This window comes from Peromyscus maniculatus, chromosome 11 (assembly GCF_049852395.1).
Source record: "Peromyscus maniculatus bairdii isolate BWxNUB_F1_BW_parent chromosome 11, HU_Pman_BW_mat_3.1, whole genome shotgun sequence".
Lineage (NCBI taxonomy): Eukaryota > Metazoa > Chordata > Mammalia > Rodentia > Cricetidae > Peromyscus > Peromyscus maniculatus.
Window position 1 is genome coordinate 59,363,422 of NC_134862.1, and position 19,940 is coordinate 59,383,361.

General features: G+C 38.4%; 1 protein-coding gene across 1 annotated transcript in view; it reads left to right on the forward strand.

The window, feature by feature from the left end:
• Tpr (translocated promoter region, nuclear basket protein) overlaps positions 1 to 19,940 on the forward strand; it is a 57,885-nt gene that overhangs the window by 12,926 nt on the left and 25,019 nt on the right. The window contains exons 8-28 of the mRNA XM_006979944.4: positions 1,723 to 1,815; positions 2,816 to 2,896; positions 2,973 to 3,060; positions 4,339 to 4,479; positions 4,822 to 4,913; positions 5,583 to 5,780; positions 7,575 to 7,682; positions 8,692 to 8,918; positions 9,465 to 9,628; positions 10,214 to 10,347; positions 10,440 to 10,588; positions 11,372 to 11,534; positions 12,717 to 12,851; positions 13,276 to 13,416; positions 14,166 to 14,331; positions 15,852 to 16,018; positions 16,795 to 16,947; positions 17,328 to 17,444; positions 17,718 to 17,921; positions 18,081 to 18,265; positions 19,435 to 19,582. Coding sequence (XP_006980006.1) covers positions 1,723 to 1,815; positions 2,816 to 2,896; positions 2,973 to 3,060; positions 4,339 to 4,479; positions 4,822 to 4,913; positions 5,583 to 5,780; positions 7,575 to 7,682; positions 8,692 to 8,918; positions 9,465 to 9,628; positions 10,214 to 10,347; positions 10,440 to 10,588; positions 11,372 to 11,534; positions 12,717 to 12,851; positions 13,276 to 13,416; positions 14,166 to 14,331; positions 15,852 to 16,018; positions 16,795 to 16,947; positions 17,328 to 17,444; positions 17,718 to 17,921; positions 18,081 to 18,265; positions 19,435 to 19,582 — 3,054 coding nt within the window. The remainder of the gene's footprint in view (positions 1 to 1,722; positions 1,816 to 2,815; positions 2,897 to 2,972; positions 3,061 to 4,338; positions 4,480 to 4,821; positions 4,914 to 5,582; positions 5,781 to 7,574; positions 7,683 to 8,691; positions 8,919 to 9,464; positions 9,629 to 10,213; positions 10,348 to 10,439; positions 10,589 to 11,371; positions 11,535 to 12,716; positions 12,852 to 13,275; positions 13,417 to 14,165; positions 14,332 to 15,851; positions 16,019 to 16,794; positions 16,948 to 17,327; positions 17,445 to 17,717; positions 17,922 to 18,080; positions 18,266 to 19,434; positions 19,583 to 19,940) is intronic.

Genomic DNA, 19,940 nt, shown 5'->3' on the forward strand with positions numbered 1-19,940 from the left:
ACTATTTAAAAGCATGTGCACCTGCTGGCAAGCTCCTATAACTATGTCTAATTTGTGAATGGAGCAACAGTGGTGCCATTAAAATTTCTCAGTAGCATTAACCTTATTTTTCAGTCATTGAGACATTGAGTTGCCTGAATATGGGTGATGATTGCTAATTCCTCCTTCAATTAAAAATACATCCTCAAGACACAAACCAGACAATTCCCTATGGAATCTTGATGCATTAGGAGTTATTAATATGGAAGCCTTATTGTATCCACCCTGTGCGCTAATATTAAGTGGTTGTCTGGTTGTGTGCTAAAGACAATACAACTAGGGTTGTAAGTTATTTACATACGGTTGAAATTATCTTTTGTTTGGCTTTCTTCACTCTTTGGCATAATTTCCCCGTGAAACTTCATCTGTAGTTTTTGCAAGTTAGAAATTTTTTTGTTTGTTTGTTTTGTTTTTTTGTTTTTTTCAAGACAGGGTTTCTCTATGTAGCTTTGCGCCTTTCCTGGAACTCACTTGGTAGCCCAGGCTGGCCTCGAACTCACAGAGATCCGCCTGGCTCTGCCTCCCAAGTGCTGGGATTAAAGGCATGCGCCACCACCACCTGGCTGCAAGTTAGAAATTTTAACAAGGAATCTATATGCTAATCTAAAAGCCTAAAACCTATATTAAAGCCTAAAGCCTATATAAGGATCCAGGTATGTAGTTTGAATGAATGGATAATCACTTGAATTATCTAAGTTTTGTCATTAGGTTAACTAGAATATGTCTAAGACCACATAAGGATTAATAGTTAACATAGCATATCCAGTATTCTGCTAAGTTTCTTGAAGATGGTTTCAGTTCTGAAATCTTGTCATGGGTGAGCAGAGATGTGGCCTATGTAAAAGAGGAAGAAGAACAAAGATTTTTTTGTGGCAAAGAAGTCTTGTTGCATAATCTCCGAGGCCAAGAGTGTTTTTGCTTCTGGGGAGCATCACTCCTGGTGAGGTTTCCTTTGAGGGGATGCAGTGAGCACATAGCCCCAGAACTCTGGAGAGAAGACCTGCAATTTTCCCACAGTGTAGGTGATAAGAGTTTGGTATGGACCTCCATCAAGTTCAAGAGTCTTTCTCTGAGATGGTTGCCAAGAGACTCTGTCCAGGTTGTACATCATGAAAGGACTAGCTGCCATCAGGAGGTGATGATATTTGGCTTCTTTCACCAAATCCAGTAGTCTGACCTTAAAATCATCTGAAACTTGTACTTTTATGAGAATCTTTTCAGTGGATTTCCTCAAAAAAGTAAACTGTTTGAGTTACATCCACTGTGAGAACTAGAGATAGTCTTTCTCCTGCTACTGGGGACCAAATGCGCTCTGTGCTGTTTCCTGTATGAAGCTAGAGCATTGTCTTCGGTCGTAAAATAGCAAAGGGCACAGCGTTCTAGTCGGTGTCTCCTTGGTGCTCTTTTAGAGACTGTTGGAGGTAGACTTCAGATTGTTCTGGGCTCATAGGGCACAGTCGATGGTTGCTTGGCCTGTGGTCTTGATTAGGGACATCATGGAGGCTGAGGTTTGTAATAAAGGGATTTCACCACATTGTAGGCAGATGACAGAGAAAAAAAATCTTATTTTCTTAATAATGCATACTTATAAATTACCTTTTTTGAAGGGAGTTATTTTCCTTTTGATAGTATAAACTTCATATTAAATTGATCTCAGTTATGACACCTTCCATTTGTTTCTAGGTTTTGAGACTGGAAGAACAGATGAATGGCTTAAAAACATCAAATGAACATCTTCAGAAACATGTAGAGGATTTGTTGACAAAATTAAAAGAGGTACATATGACTGCTTAAAAATACTTTCTGTTTTGTTGTGGTTTGGTTTAATTTAATTTCAGGAGTCTTGTGAAGCCTAGGCTGGCATTAACTATGGCTTACTGTGTAACCAAGCAGAGCCTTCAGCTTTTTTTGGTTTTGTTTGGTTTTTCGAGAAAGATTTCTCTAGGTATGTAACTGCCTGTCCTGGAACTCGCTCTATAGGCCAGGCTGGCCTTGAACTCAGAGATCTGTCTGCCTCTGCCTCCCAAGTTCTGGGATTAGAGGTGTGTACCACCACTACCAGGCTATAGCCTTGAACTTTTAAACTCCTGTTTCTGTCTCCAGAGTTCTGGGATTAGAAGTGTGCCCCCATCACACCTGCTTCTATATAGTGTGGGAATCAATATTCTAATCAAGATTGACCAGTCTTTCGGGTGGATTATTCCTGATTCTCAGACCCTAGCACTACCAATAGAGCTACAGGCCCTAAAATAAATTTTGTTTACAAAAGTACTAAAACGTGTGGACTGCTGTTATTTGACAAAATATTGTCGAATATTTTTGGTTTTTGGATAAGATCTTACTATGTTTTCAAGGATAGTCTAGACCCACTTCTGTAGCTCAAGCAAGGTGCCTCAAATTAATAATCCTTAGTTCCTGAGTGATAAGATCATCTGCCTTTACTACCACACCTGTATGATTCCATGGTTTCATCTTTCTCTAGCACCCATAAAACAACCAGATTGTCTCCAAATATTTACTAGGCTGAGTAGAATCATAAATAGCAGTTACATGCTGTGGACTAAATACTAGGTACAAAACTAGTATGAGTTCATTTAAATTTTAATATTTTGCTTTAAAAGTATTTATCCTCAAAGTAATTTACTATCAGAAATCTGTTTCAATTGTTATCTTTACAAAATGGACTTTCTCTTGATGATTCATAAATATCTTAAATAATTCAAGCTGTACTTACAAGTGTATACATTGATATAATTGTACTTTTGTCTTATTTTAGGCCAAAGAACAGCAAGCCAGTATGGAAGAGAAATTCCACAATGAATTGAATGCTCACATAAAACTCTCCAATCTATACAAGGTAAGAACTCCACCACACACATTAGCATCCTACCGTATGATTCTTGGCTGGTGGTGACTTTCTGATTAACTTGTAGAGTGCTGCTGACGACTCTGAGGCCAAGAGCAATGAACTGACTCGGGCGGTGGATGAACTGCACAAACTTCTGAAAGAGGCTGGGGAAGGTAAGCTTTAGAGGATGACAAGATGGTTTTGTTTGAGGGTAAAAGTACATTTCTTTGTATTTGTGGAGCTGGTTTAATTTAAAAGTAAGGCTTGGCTTTATTGGGGACAAAATTTGGTATGGAATAAAGAGCCTAGGCTCAGAAAATGTATTTAAAACAGATAGTATATTTGAAACTATAGATGCTAATGTGGTGGCTTGTCTTCCTCTTTCATCTTAGACCATTAGGTACTCTCCATAAGTTTGCCTTCATTTTTAAGTTGTCAGTCGTTAAACCTTGGCAGTTTCTCCTCCCTACCCTCTCTCCTTTGCTTCCCTCTCTCTCTCCCTCCTTTCCTCCTTCCTCTCCCCCCCCCACCCCATATATATTTAGTTAGTCATCCCACAGTGGATATAAATTCTTAGTGATCTTAGAGATATTCTAGTTCACTGAATGACAAACCTCAGATAATCTAAGTAATTACCTATTCATTCAAATTACATACCTAGACCTTTATATAGGCTTTAGGCTTTTATATAGATTTTAGGCTTTTAGATTTACACATAGATTCTTTGTTAAAATATCAAACTAGCAAAAACTATAGATAAAGTTTCACAGATAAATTATGCCAAACCTGAAGAAAATTCAAGCGAAGGATAATTTTAACCTTGTGAATATAAACATCACATCTCAAGAATTGGCACCAGGACCCATCAAGGAGACTTAAAGATATCCAGTTCTCTTATTTAAAGTGGTATAGGACTTGCTTATAACCTACACACAACTGCCTGTCTCCCTTAAGCCAACTTTAGGTTGTTCATAGTATGTAATACAGTATAAGTAGTTGTGCTTTATTGTTTATGGGATGGTGACAAAATAGTCTGCATTTTCATTACAGGTACATTTTTTTTCTCATTATTTTCAAGCCATGGTTAAATCTATAATATGGAATTCAGGGAAATGGAAAGCCAACAGTGTTTGTGATCTTTATGTTTAGTTATCTTTTCTACTCATTTCTTATGTTTTAAAGTAAAGGCCAAAATGGTTTCCAAAGATGTAGTCTCTTGTGTTTTCATTGTTAAGAAGTGTTAAAAAGAGACTAGCCCCATCAGACTGAAGCATTTAGACTGAAGTATTTCAAGGCTGATAAGGAGAACCAGGACTTCCAGTGGAAAATAACCATCAAGTGTGGCCTCTTTATTTAATGTTGTCTCCAGAGGGAAAGATTCTTACTATGTTATGGTTGATAAACTGCAAGATTTTAATGTTTCAATATTCTGTCTTTAAAAATGTGTTTAGCCAACAAAACAATACAAGATCATCTTCTACAAGCTGAAGAATCTAAAGATCAAATGGAAAAAGAAATGCTTGAGAAAATAGGGAAATTGGAAAAGGAATTAGAGAATGCAAATGACCTGCTTTCTGCCACAAAACGTAAAGGTATGACTAACACATACTTGTTAATTCCTTGAACCAATAAAACCTATCTAAACATGGTAGCTTAAAATAATAGCGTTTCTCTTTCATGCTACAATGTAGAAAACTTAATTAATAGAAAAATAACACACTGTGTGGCTTCAGCATAATCAGATAAAAGTACCATTTGATCACATCTGATTATTAATTCCTAGAATAGCCAATTATCATTATGTGGTCTTCATATTTGTATTATATTTGAAATACAATAAGTAAAATACTTACCTTCTCTTTAAATATTCATTAGTGACTTTCTGTTTTGCAATTTTGGAAAAAGGGAAAATAATTCTACCTGTGTTTGCACAGGGGCGATCTTATCTGAAGAAGAGCTTGCAGCCATGTCTCCCACTGCAGCAGCTGTAGCTAAAATTGTAAAGCCTGGCATGAAATTAACTGAGGTAAGAACGGTAGTAGATTGTGTTCCATTATTACAGAAGTGCTCAGATGTCTCTGAAACTTAGCGCCCCTCCCTCCCATTTTTCTTAAATAACCTGGTGGTTAGCAGATCATTCTTAGGAGGAGTTCTTTGTCCAGGGAGGTGGCTCCATGAGTAGAAGCACTGAGCTTGCAGTCTGACAGACTTTGTCCTCAGAACCCCTGGTGAGAGAACCAGCTCTCAAAAGTTGTCGCCTGACCTCCGCATACACACTGCAGCATGCACACAGATGCATTATACACACACATACAGTAATAAACCTTTTAATAATCAAAGGAGGGAGATGCTGGAGCTAAAGAGGTGCCTCAGTGGTTAAAAGTGCCTACTACTCTAGCACCCAGTTCACACCACCATGCCCCAGCTCGGGATTTACCGTCTTCTGACCTCCTCAGGCACCTTCACTCACATGCACGAACCCCCCTTTACCCCGCACACACAGACATATAATTAAAAGTGAGCAATAAGTCAGGACAAAGGAATTGTTAAACTGTTCTTAGTTCTTTGTGTGTGGCATGTAACGAATATTTCTTTTTTGTAACTGGTAAGGGATGTTTACTGTGAGCCTCCGTAGACCATGTACTACTGTTGTTAGACTTCAGCTTAGTGAACTGACCACCTTTTCTGTTTCCAGTTATATAATGCTTATGTGGAAACTCAGGATCAGTTGCTTTTGGAGAAACTAGAAAATAAAAGAATTAATAAGTATCTGGATGAGATAGTAAAGGAAGTGGAAGCCAAAGCACCGATATTGAAACGCCAGCGTGAAGAGTATGAGCGTGCTCAGAAAGCTGTGGCGAGTTTATCTGCAAAGCTGGAGCAAGCTATGAAGGTTGGTTCCATTTCTGAACTTGAGCTTTGGACAGAGCTGCTAATGAAACATCTACTGGGTAGTTTTTTCATAAAGGTCTTTGCACCGGAACAGCTTGAAGCTTTACATGACACCCCGCCATGACCAAGTTTCACTTTCACTCAGCCCAATTGTAAGAGCCTTTTACATACTTGAAAGCACTCGAGAAGTAAACCTGAACTATTTTTTCTCAGATGGTTTTGATAGCCTGCGTAGAAAGGACTAGACTATTTGACATTACGGCACAGATTTTTGTATCATTTAAAAATTTAGCCTATCTGTGCATTATCTTGTAACAGTTCCTTTGCCATTTTAAACGTTGCAAGAAGTTCATGAATATTCTTTGCTATTGGAGGTTATGTTTTACTTAATGATTGGAGGTAGTTTATACTCTAAATAATTTACCTTTAAGCCTGGAGTGGTGGTGTATGCCCTTAATACCAGCACTCAGGCAGGCAGATCTCTGTGAGTTCAAGGCCAGCCTGGTCTACAAAGGAAGTTCCAGGACAGCCAGGACTGTTACACAGAGAAATCCTGTCTTGAAATACCAATAGTAGTAGTAGTAATATTAATAATAATAATAATAATAATAATAATAATAATAATAATTTACCTTTAGGGTATAGCTTATTACAGAGAAAAGTCTTTAAGATTTATGGGAGAACTTTATTGAGGAAATGTAGATAAGTGAATTTATTCTGCTACTATTAACTGATTTATTTCCTTCTTGGAGAATATGAGAAAATTGTACCCTTAATTCAGAATTAAATGTTTTCTTCTGTTATGATTTAGAAAGCAGTGAAATGCAAATGTAGCTAATACAGTCTTTTGCATCAGAGTAACTTACACATTTTGCCCTAAAGGACTATTGGCAGTCTGACAAAATACCCTCACAGTGCTATTTTTCGAAGAATTCTCTTAGGACCAATTGGGCCATTAAGCTTCCCTGTTAATAGGATATTGCCTGGAGCTTCTTGTTGTCCGAAGTGGGTGTGGATAATTAACGAGCAGAAAGACTTATCAATTAGAATAGCAGCTTTCACCTTAGAAAACACTTTGTCCCTTCACTTTCCTAATAATAACAGGGCTTAAAGGCCATTTGTATATATTTTAATAACTGGAATTTTCTGCCCACAACATGTATCATGTGTTCTCTAATGTAAATCTTCAGTGCTTTTTTGCAAGATTCTAATTGTAACCCAACTACATCTACCATGCGTTGTAATACATCTTGCTTTGGACTTGGTAGGTTTATGAGTGCTGTCTTTTATTAGTTTTTGTGTACTTCTTTTGTCATATTTCTCCTTGCAGTTAACTTATTCACAGCTTCTTAAAAGTACATGAAAACACCAGGGTAGGTTTAAATTATGTAAAAACTTGATGAGCCCAAAAGGGAGATAGAACAGATTTTTAAATCCCTCTGGTTTGGGGAGGGTTCTTAAAACTCTGCCTGATGCTGTGTTGTAGAAATGCAGAGCCCTGTGCTCACCTTCTGCATGGCCACTGTTTGATGCTGCTTCTTTGTAGATGTACTGCTGATGCTTTTAATCAAGTCTTCTGTGTCTTACCCAGCACATTTAATGTTGACATCTCAAGTTGATCAGTCTAACCATGATTACTACTGTAGATCTTCTGGTCATGGAGATTTGGGGGCCATTTGGTAATATACTGTAATTGTCAATAAACTTGATAAGGGTAGAAAATGCTTGGTTGTCTTGCACACACAGAAATCCTTGAAGGTGCTACTGACTTTCCACTTGTGCTTACATTTTAAAGGAAATTCAGCGACTGCAGGAGGAAACTGATAAAGCCAACAAACATTCGTCAGTACTTGAAAGGGACAATCAGAGAATGGAAGTGCAAATAAAAGATCTTTCACAACAGGTTAGACTATTTCGTATGTTTTCCAGGTTTCTTTGTAATGCTGACTGCCCAGTAATGTTTGAGTCTGTGTCCTAGTATCTGAGGAAAGCCCTTCTAAAAAAGGTGGAAGGTGTTCTAGTCAGTTAGTAGGAACACTCTAGCAGGATTAGTCTTGATTCGTTTTCAAATTGTGACATTTATAATGAGTACACAAACTATTGAAATGGGAGGGGTTTTTCTTTATTGTTTCCATCTCCCATCTTCCTAGCCTGCTGGTCCTAGACTGTAAAGTGTTAGCAAACTGGTACGTATTTACTTCGTGTCATTCATGTATCAATAAGTGCACATCTGAATATGTAAGCGTGTGTTTTGCTAAAATTAGATTATACTAAGCCAGGTGGTGGTAGTGGTGGATGCCTTTAATCTCAGTACTTGGTAGGCAGAGGCATGCTGATCTCTGTGAGTTTGAGGCCAGCCTGGTCTACAAAGTGAGCTCCAGGACAGCCAGAGCTGTTACACAGAGAAACCTTGTCTCAAAAAACAAAACAAAACAAAAAATAGAATATACTGTACATTACTCATGTTTTCCGAGAAAGGGACTTGTTCATACATCCAGTTGACCTTGAACCCTAAGTCTCTTTCATCTTCCTGGGTGCTGGAATTTCAGATGGATATCACCATGAGTGCTCTTCCTCTACCCTACCATATAAAATAAACACAGAATAGCTACTTGTAGTTTTGCTTTAGAAAAGTAGCCATGTTTCTGGAATTACAGTTTTCTGCTTTTCAGTAAGTTTTCTTTGTATTAAAAATAACTTTCATTTAAACTTTCTTTACATTTTTAACATCTAAGTGATAAATTTTGATGTTTTGCTTTTTTAAGATAGCATTAATTGCTTTTTTGTTTAAAAATCTTTTTTAATCTTTTTACAAATGATGCTATCATTTGAAATTTTTCATTTCTTCTAGATGTTCCCTGAACCAAAGCTTCTAACAGTAACTATTTATGACATTCAATTTTCATTTCTAGATTAGAGTGCTCTTGATGGAGCTTGAAGAAGCCCGGGGTAACCATGTGATCCGTGATGAAGAGGTCAGCTCTGCTGACATAAGTAGCTCGTCAGAAGTGATATCGCAGCATCTAGTATCTTACAGGAATATCGAAGAGCTCCAGCAGCAGAACCAGCGTCTCTTATTTGCTCTTCGAGAACTTGGGGAAACCCGGGAAAGAGAAGAACAAGAAACAACATCCTCTAAGTAAGCAGCGAGCACGCCAATGTGCTAAGCACTAGTTACTGTGTGTGTCCTTAGCAATGCTGGATAATGGGACTATAGTGACTTAGGAAAATCATGCTAAGCAACAGTACTGTCAAGTTATTTTTAATAAGGAGGTAAACTTCAGTTTAATGTGACTAGTGCTAAAATAGGTAAAAGCCTGTCAGTAGCAATATGTAGCTTGGCAGACTTCATATAAGTTTCAAGAAACAAGTCTTCGTGGAAAAGCTACGTGGGCATTACTCAAGTAGTGTACTGAACTTTTATAAAGATATATGTGTTAGGGAAGGAAGAATAGTTTAAAAAACAAGAAGATTGAAGTTTCAGTTGGTTTGATATTGACAGTTTTTTCAGATGCTGTTGCTAAGTCCTCTGGTAGGAATTGTGAGAAGTAATTATCAGCAGAAGAAAGGGAAAAGGATAGGAAAGCGGTGTGCTTGAAGGCAGAAGGTGTTCAGATGACTTATATTGTAATAGAAACTGCTCACCTCTGAACATGGACCCACAAACACTATGCATTTTCTGTAGAATTTCTGAGCTTCAACACAAGCTTGAGAACTCTCTGACTGAACTGGAACAGCTCCGTGAGTCACGACAGCATCAAATGCAGCTTGTTGATTCCATAGTTCGTCAGCGTGACATGTACCGGATTTTATTGTCACAGACGACGGGAATGGCCATTCCATTACAAGGTGGGTTTTTGTTATTTCAGGAAAGTATTTTGGAAATATAGTGAATAGGTTTTGTGACAAAGGCAATAGCTACTCTAATATAGAAACTGACTTCAACTACTGTTTGTCATTTATGTCACTAATTTTTAGGTGTCATTTTGACACACTGCTAAGAAATAAGAAATCAATGAATACTGTTGAAAACATACTTCTTAGTGAATTTCAGAGTTTTTTCTTGTTTTATTATTTTAATTTGTAACAAACTGCCTCTAATAAAAAACCAGGAACAATCTTTTTGTGTGTGTATGCATGTGTGTGCACGCATGAAGGCTACTGTGTGTGTGAGTTCAGCATAACTAGTGGGAGTTGGTAGTTTTCTCTTCCCAGTGGGTGGGGTCCCAGGGGTCAGACCCAGGTCATCAGGCAGCTCTTCCCACTGAGCCACCAATCTTTAATAGTTTTTAATGGGTTCATTCATTCTCTGAAAACTACAGTAATAATTTGCTTTCCACTTCTTGATTTAGTAATGATGCTTTTGCAAATAAATCTTAAAACCAATTTATGAAAGTAAGCAAAACAGTTTATGTTTTTTTTTTTTTTCTGAAGCTTCAAGTTTAGATGATATTTCTCTTGTGTCAACTCCAAAACGTTCAAGTACCTCACAGACTGTTTCTACTCCTGCTCCGGTACCTGTCATTGAATCCACAGAGGCTGTAGAAGCCAAGGCCGCCCTGAAACAGGTAAAGACTGTGATACCTGGCTAAAGTCACAGGTTAGTTTCAGGCTGAGGTTTTAAGGAAAGTATCATCGTCTAATGATCCCCAATATTTAGTTGCAGGAAATCTTTGAGAACTATAAAAAAGAAAAAATGGACAGTGAAAAACTTCAAAATGAGCAGTTAGAGAAACTTCAGGAGCAAGTCACAGATCTGCGCTCACAAAACACCAAAATTTCAACTCAACTAGATTTTGCTTCTAAACGGTAAATTTTCTTTTGTTTGAGAATTAATGACGTTAAATGTTAAACTTCAATATACGTGTCAGTCAGGTTCGAGAATTAATTTAATATTGTTTTTCTGTGGAATGTGTTCCACAATGGGAAACTGTAATGCTTCTTCATATCTTAGCGTTGGTTGTGAATTCTCCTGGGTAAGACCAGGGTGCATTTTTGTCAGTTGAGGTTCATGTAATGAATGCTGCTGATTTCCTTTCCTCAGATTGTTTCTAGAGCTCTTTCTGAGGAGGTGAGGAGTGTTAATTTTTTGAGACAGGGTCTCACTCTGTAGCCTGGGTAGCATAATAGTCAGTAGACCATGCTAGCATGCCTTGGCCTCCCAGTGCTAGTATTGTGGGTGTGTACCTCTCACTGTATATCCACAGGTAGCCTGATAATCAGTAACAAAGTTAGCCTTAAACTTGGAGCAGAATCCTGACTCAGCCTCCCAATGCTAGTATTATGAGTGTGTGCCACCATGGCTGGTATTGCAAGTGTGTGCCACAGTGGCTATCATTTCTGGAGCGTTTCCTTCATTGTGGTTGTTATCTTATGTATTCAAAGTGCATTGACATTGTTTTCAACATGATTTTTAGTAAGTTATTGAGCATAAAATACTGCCTTATTTATAACTTCGGTTTTACCTGCTAAGTAAGGGGAATATAGAAGGTCACACATTATTACACAAGCCACATTCTAATTTTAATCGTGTGAAATTAAATTTTTGTGGAATTCATCAGAGACCTAAGAAATATTTGTCTTTATTACCAGTTATGAAATGCTGCAAGATAATGTTGAAGGGTATCGCCGAGAAATAACGTCTCTGCAAGAGAGGAATCAGAAACTCACTGCAACAACTCAGAAGCAGGAGCAGATCATCAACACAATGACGCAAGACTTGAGAGGAGCCAACGAGAAGCTCGCTGTTGCCGAAGTGAGACCAGTTCCTCCCCCAGCTGACTTGTATAATCCCTAGTTATTCCTTCGATTTTATTGGTTGAAAGAACTTAGTTAAGCATTGTGTGGACTACAATACATATTTTCGAAATAGCCTACCTATGTCCATGCAAGACTAAATAAAATCTTAGTTGAGCATTAAAAAAAGAAATACACCCAACTAAATATCAAATTGGATTGTGATAAAATTAATATACCATCAGGTTTTGGTTTTTATTTAATAAGGTAGGTGCTATTTGTCATCTCTTTTAGGAGAAATGGGTTCGAGAGCCTAGTAAGTAATTTGCATCTTTGATAGTCATGAGAAATAATTAGTTAGAACTTGAATTCACTGTTTTAGTTTGCCTGCTACATTTCACTTTATTTAGCTCTACATTGTGGTAGGAAATAGGAACTTTTTCTTTTCAAACTGATAGTTTAAAGTTTTCTGATTGACAATTAATGACTCAGGACTCAATCTGAATACTTTGAAAATATTGAATTTTAAGTCACTGTTGCATCTCTCTTGAGACATAGAGTGCACTCTTTAAGGAAGAAAAGAATTCTAATTAGATTAGTCATTGCTTTGAAAGAAATCCTTTGAAACGAATTTGGAATATAAAACTTAAATAATTCATAGTTACGTTAATTTGACTATGGCATAGTTATACACATATTTGTTCTGGTGTTTTGGATTTGGGGTTTTGCTTTGTTTCATTTTTATAATTTTTTTAATTATGTGTAGACGTATGTCTGTATGTTATATGCATGTAAGTGCAGGTGCTTGAGGAGCCCAGAGGCATCGGATCCCCTTGAGCTGGAGGTAGAGACAGTTGTGAGCTGCCTGGTGTGAGTGCCAAGACATCTGGAAGAGCAGCAAATGCTCTTAACCACTGAGCTGTCTCCAGCTAGAGTTACACTGTTTTTAAAGAGTACTTTGTTAAAGCAAAGTAATTGTGACTATTGGTGTTGAGTGATCGATTTTTTTCCTTTGACCTGTTAATATTCCCAATCTTTATATTCTGTGCATGAAACTGGGAATTATATTTACTTGATCAAGGGTTGTAGTCTAAATTACATTAAGAAATACATAGTAACGAAGAGTTGATTTTAATTTTGTAAGTGTATTACATTTGACGCAGTATTTCCAAACATTTTTTTCATTTGTATTCATTTTAAGGTAAGAGCAGAAAATTTGAAGAAGGAGAAAGAAATGCTTAAATTGTCAGAAGTCCGTCTTTCTCAGCAAAGAGAGTCTTTATTAGCGGAACAGAGGGGACAGAACTTGTTGCTGACTAATCTACAGACAATCCAGGTAACCAAATAGAAAACACCTGAAATAGTATTAGCCTTTGTACCTTCTTAAATTTCCTAACAAGACAATTCATTATTTTTTTCATTCATTATGGTGACCATTTAAATTGGAGGTGTGCTAAAAAATATTTTAAAGGAAACTCAGGAAGAGAAGTGATTGAAACACTATAATTGGCACGTCAGAGCTTTACAACTATTTACTGTATAACTACTGTAGTGTTTCTTGCCTCCACTCCCACACCATTAAATAAATGTGTGTTGTAATATGAAAAGTTGCTAATACTTCCTTTGTAAACCTACAAAGAAAACCTCATTTCTACCTTCAACGTAGACTGTAATCTCATAATTCTGTCTGGCCTCTAATGTTCCTTGTATTGCTTTCTTTATTGAGCATTTAAAGAGCATCTTCGCTCTTTTCACCTCAGGGAATACTAGAGCGATCGGAAACGGAAACCAAACAAAGGCTGAGTAGTCAGATAGAAAAACTGGAGCACGAGATCTCTCACCTGAAGAAGAAGCTGGAGAACGAGGTGGAACAAAGACATACGCTTACTCGGAATCTAGATGTGAGTGTCAGCCTCTGCGTGTACTGTTCTGTGTAGAATGCTGTCTAAGATGAAGCATGGTTTTATCCAAGTTCGTACACTCTGAAGTAACCTTAACTCTTTGAAACCTCAGTACATTTCATAACACGGAGTGCATCTGTCCAAGGCCTCCTTCCAGCTTCCGCTGCTGTCACCACCTTGTCTCCCTCCCACCTGCCCTCCTCGTTTTCCTGTCTCTTGTTAGTACGAGTCCCTAGATCATGAGTGACCCCCATAAGCCCATGCTGCAACCTGCCTGCAGCCAGGTCCCCAAGGGAGAGTGGTGCTCCCTCCTTTAGCCACTGTCCGCTGCCAGGGGCCCCTTCCGCATCTCGGCTGGCATTTTCAGTGTTAGGCCCTCTTCATGCTGAGCCTTTGGATGATTTGTGATAATTTCACAAATGTGTGCACATCACCGATGTGCTGGACATTGAAGAGTTGCCCTCGGTTGACCCGAGAGTGCTCTTTCTGTGCAGTTTCTCTCTGGTACTCTGTAGCAGGAACTAGAGATGCTTTGGACTGTGTTCTCAGTTCAGGGAATCTGCATAGTCTTCTCTTTCTTATACTACAAATCATGATGTAACATGTGCCTTGTCTTTTTAAGAATTTCAATGGTTCTACTCTTGCTGAGCAAGGGTTCTAAGGATCCTTAAGAAATTGCTTTTAACCTCTCGTTTCCTAGGAACCTACAGGTCATCTTTATAGTGTTACAATGCATTTGTTTCTTACAGGTTCAGCTGTTAGATACGAAGAGACAGCTAGATACAGAGATAAACCTTCATCTTAACACAAAAGAACTGTTAAAAAATTCTCAGAAGGAAACTGCTACACTGAAACAGCACCTTAATAATATGGAAGCCCAGCTTGCTTCTCAGTCTACGCAGAGAACTGGTAAAGGTAAAAAGAGTAGCTTGGTGTAGTATTGATAAAAAAAGATTAGTCTTTAAGCTTATGCCCTGTCTTGTAAATAAATCCCCTCTTTATGCTTCCTAATGAAGGCTGGAGAAACCATTTTACTTTCCAAGTCGAAAAGCTCAGTTTTTCTAAAATACATTTGGAAGACTTGGGAATTCAAACAAGTGTTTGACACCAGGCTAGGCAATGTTCTGAGTTTCCCATTCTTTGAAGCCACTGGCTTGGGATGGGGTGGTCTGTCTTTCTGTGGCTCAAACCCAGAGCATCCATCACATATGTAAAGCAAGTTCTCTACAACACTGTACCCATTTATTGATACTTAAAATTTGTTTATGGTTTGAAATAAGAGATTATCTTGGGGTTGTTACTGCTGTGCAGAGACCCCGTGACCAAGGAAAACTCTTATAAAGGAAAGCATTTAATTGGAGACATGCTATTTCCAGACAGTTAGTCCATTATCATCATGGTGGGGAATCTTGGTGTCAGGCAGAAAGGCATAGTGCTAAAAGAGTAGCTGAGAGTTCTGCATCCTGATCTGCAGATCTGTGGGCAGAGAGGGGAGCCACAGGCTTGGCTTGGGCTTTTGAAACCCCTCACAACCCAACCCCAGTGACACATCTGCTCCAACAAGGCCATACCTCCCAACCCCTCCCAGTAGTTTACCAACTGGGAACCAAGCTTGCAAATGTATGAGCCTATGGGGGTGTGAGTCTCATTCAAACCACCACAGGGTTTTTTGGTTTTGTGTTTTTTGTTTTGTTTTGTTTTGTTTTTTACTAAATCTATGGTAAGGTCCTGTCAAAGAATTCTTAGTTTGTGTTGGTTGGCATCCTTGGATTAAATACTGTGTTTGATTCTGCTGTCTCACACAGATCTGCCATTTCAAATTTATACCTCTGTTTCCATAGGATCTTTCTATATCGTTGTATTAATAGTGGAACACAAGCTTGTGTGTGTATAATACACACTTAGATACAGATGTCTGGTACATGTTTAGTGGATGTGTTACTATCCAGTAATCTCCTCTTACTGATATTTTATGACAAAGCATTCTTTTCAACCTGCAGTTTGCTTGTCCATTTATTTTAGATCAAACAAAAGTTGGGATAAACTACAGCTTGTAGATTTGGTTTAATATTCTCTCAAATATTTTTAATTTTTGTGATGAGATTTCAATCATTTGAATTTTTAGAAGCAGTGAGATAACAGATTAGATTTTTCTTCCTTCTTTCCTTCCTTGCTTTCTTGGGCCCTGGCTGCCATGGCTCTGGCTGGCCTAGAACTTACTATGTAGACCATGCCAACCCTGAATCAGAGAACTGCCTACCCCTTGCTGGAATTAAAGGCATGTGCCACCATGCCTGGCCTAATTTTTATTTTGGTATTCAACTTTTTTTTGCCTTAATCCTGATTTCATGCACTCTTGGTAGTAGTCATCTTTAAAGCTGCTTAAAGCATTAATTGGAAGTATCTATTTTATTAGAGCTTTCAATGTCTTACAGGTCAGCCTAGTGACAAAGATGATGTTGATGATCTTATGAGTCAGCTACGGCAGGCTGAAGAGCAGGTCAATGACTTGAAGGAGAGACTCAAGACAAGTGCTAGTAATGTGGAACAGTATCGGGCAATGGTGACTAGTCTAGAAGATTCCCTGAACAAGGAGAAACAGGTATGTATAACTCACATTGTCTTTAATTAAGAACTTGCTTGTATGTAAAGCAGCGTGGTATCGGTTGGACTGGCATCATTGTTCTTACTGCTGAAAAGTTCTTGGTTCTAATAAATCAAAACAAAACCCACAAAACTTAGAAAGCAGGGAATAGGTACAGATCAGACATTGAGGGGAATGAGACCTGCTATGTCTGCATGGCTTCCCATAACATGACAGGCATGCACATTTGAATAGAGGCTATGGATAATCAAAGGTAGGAGAAAGGTGTCAAAGTGAGAGAGAGGAAGTCTTCAGATAAATGTGTTAAATTATGTCTGAGCTTATGTGGGACCATTGGTTCTTAATGTGTCATAGAAAATTTTCTTCAAAGACTAATGTAGTAGATTGAGGATACATGGTTGTGGCGGCTGAAACAGTAAGGCCACTCTCTATTTTGGAAAATCCTCCTGTAATTGGCATCAATGGATATCAGTATATAAGGAAAATATCTTTTAATGATAGACCAAGTAAGTAGATTTCGGCTAATGGATATGAGGCTGGACAGGGAAATAAGAGATTTGGATTTCAATTAAAAAATGAATAATAGCCAGGTTGAAAGAGAAGTTATGCTTCTAGATTTATGTGGCATATCTGCTTAGCTAATCGGTGTTTTGGGGATTCTTTTAGTATAAGACAAATAATAACTTTAGTTTGGTTCCGGTTTAGTTTAGAATGGGAAAAAAATGTTAGGTGTCATTTTTATCCCTTTTGTTTCTTGCTGTGTTGTGACGAAGGTGACAGAGGAAGTGCATAAGAATATTGAAGTCCGTTTAAAAGAATCAGCAGAGTTTCAGACACAGTTGGAGAAAAAGTTGATGGAAGTTGAGAAGGAGAAACAGGAACTTCAGGATGACAAGAGAAAAGCCATTGAGAGCATGGAGCAGCAGGTGAGTTCACTGGGTCCATAGAGCTCTCTTTCTTCAAAGGTTGAATCCTCTTTACCAGTTCAGAAATTACACTTTGGCTTGTTTCAGCAGAAAATGGATTGAATGCGTACCTATCAATTTTAAATTTGTATTTCACTCTATTCTGTGCATCTGGATAAATTTCCTTTTGGAAATTTTAGACCAGTTTACAAAATTGCCTATTAGTGCTATTTTTAGAAGCTTTGCCTCAAATTTTACAAACTGGTAGGCAGAGGATATGGATTAGTAAAAACTGTAGATTGCATCAGATTATAGCTGTGTTCAATTTAGTTAATTGGATTGCTGAACTTAAGTATTTTCCAAGTTTGTAGTTCACTGTGTCTGACCCTTGTTTTGTTTAGTTATCTGAATTGAAGAAGACACTTTCTAGTGTTCAGAATGAAGTACAAGAAGCTCTGCAGAGAGCAAGTACGGCTTTAACTAATGAACAGCAAGCCAGGCGTGACTGTCAGGAACAAGTGAGTGTCCTTTTCATAGTTTCTGAGCAGTGAGCTTTCAGCCTCAGTTTGGATTCCAGCTTCCACGCAAAATGTGAAACCCCAGCACTATGTACGGAAGATGGAGGGTTGCCGGCAGCAGACAGATGCGGGGAAAGACCCTGTCTGAGAGAAATAAGATGGGGAGCTCTAGAGGCCTTCAAATACGTGCATACAGAGAAAATACATTTTTTGTGTGAAAGTATTCACTTCGTGGATTTTAATCTTTGTCAATGGGGGAATTGTTAATTACAGGCTAAAATAGCTGTGGAAGCTCAGAATAAGTATGAGAGAGAATTGATGCTGCATGCTGCTGATGTTGAAGCTCTGCAAGCTGCCAAGGAACAGGTTTCAAAGATGACATCAGTCCGTCAGCATTTGGAAGAAACAACTCAGAAAGCAGAGTCACAGTTGTTGGCATGTAAAGCATCCTGGGAAGAAAGAGAGAGGGTGTTGAAGGTATTGTTGCAGATTACAGTAGATCCTTTTTGAGAAATGAAAGGTTTTTGGTTTTGTTGTTGGTTTTTTGTTTTTGTTTTTGTTTTGTTTTTTGGTTGTTGTTGTTTTTTTTTTCCCTTTACACTTGGGAAACCATTATAATGGATTCTTGGCTTATAGGATGAAGTTTCCAAGAGTGTGTCTCGCTGTGAAGATCTAGAGAAACAAAACAGACTACTTCATGATCAGATTGAAAAATTAAGTGACAAGGTAGTTGCCTCTATGAAGGAGGTTGTGCAAGCACCATTAAATACATCTCTCAGTGAAGACGGAAAATCTCAAGAACAGATTTTAGAAATTCTTAGGTAAGTCAAATACGTTCTTCTTAAAGTGGTTCTGTAGTAAGACAGGCACAAATGCACACTGGACGGCTCATCCCATATTAATTGGCCAAAGAACGTAGTGGCACTGTTGACAAATACATTAAATAAAATAAGTGATTTTAAGATTGAATCTGGTAGTGAAAGCTTGAGCTGATTCTTAGTGAGAAACTAAACACTAGCTGTGTGTGCTGATGCAGTGCACATCTGTAGTCCTGGCACCCAGAAGACCAAGCAGGGAACTGGGAATTCCAGGACAGCTGGGCTACATAACAAGATCCCATCTCAACAAAAGAAATGAAAATTAGGCTGGGTGGTGGTGGCACACAGCTTTAATCCCAGCACTCAGAAGGCAGAGCCAGGTGGATCTCTGTGAGTTCGAGGCCAGCCTGGTCTACAGAGTGAGTTCTAGGACAGTAAGGGCCACACAGAGAAACCCTGTCTCGGGAAAGAAAAAAAGAAAAGAAAAGAAGAAAGAAAGAAAGGAAAACTAGATGTCTCATAAATAATTGTAAAGAGGTAGTCTTTTTCTCACTAACCCCGGCTGCTTCTCCCTCACAAGTGTTGGCAATAATCACAGATGTGTGCTGTTGTGCACAACCTAAAGATAATGTATTTTTTCCCATATTATTGATTGTATCTTGGTGTGTGCGCATGCCCATGCCACAGCACACCTGTTGAAGTAGAGGGTAACTTCATGGAGGTGGTTTTTTTCCTTCCACCTTTATGGGGGTTCCAGAGATCTGGTTCTGGTCCAGAAGCTTACCCATTGCTTTTAACTCCTGAGCTATTTGGCAGGCCCAGGATAGTATGTTTCTTTTCTTTTCTTTTTCTTTTTTGGTTTTTTCGAGACAGGGTTTCTCTGTGTAGCTTTGCGCCTTTTCCTGGAACTCACTTGGTAGCCCAGGCTGGCCTCAAACTCACAGAGATCCACCTGGCTGTGCCTCCCGAGTGCTGGGATTAAAGGCGTGCGCCACCACTGCCCGGCGTATGTTTCTAATGCTGCTGTCTAACCCCAAAAGTAGCAACTAATCTATCATTGAAATATTAAAATAACTATTAAAGCAAATGCTTTTTGTCATCTTAAGAATTGCCCAAGTTTTAAAATACTAAATATTTAGCTTTCTACAATTTTAACATGTGTTTTCATGTAGGTTTATACGGCGAGAAAAAGAAATTGCTGAAACGAGGTTTGAGGTGGCTCAGGTTGAGAGTCTGCGATATCGACAAAGAGTTGAACTTCTAGAACGGGAATTGCAAGATCTTCAGGATAGCCTGAATGCAGAAAGGGAGAAGGTTCAGGTATGCACATACACCAAGCCTAAAGAAGGAAAGCTCATTCTTACTTCCACCATGTTACAGGAATTTAATTGGACGTCAGCACTCATCCTAACCCTGTAATTTCATTGGGCTTTTACTCAGTATGCCTAGGTGTGTGGTGATTAGAGGCTCTGATCTAGCTGTCTGGTTTGTAATTCCGCTTCCATAGGATTAGATCTCAGCTTCCCTGAACTTCGTCTCCTTATCTGTAACATGTGGATGATAGTTATAAGGATTGAGACTGCACATGAAGCATTTAGACTAGAGTGTATGGTATTTAAATTCCAGCTTTCTAATCTATTGCAGCTGCTGTGTATTAATACCTTAATTAATTAATTAA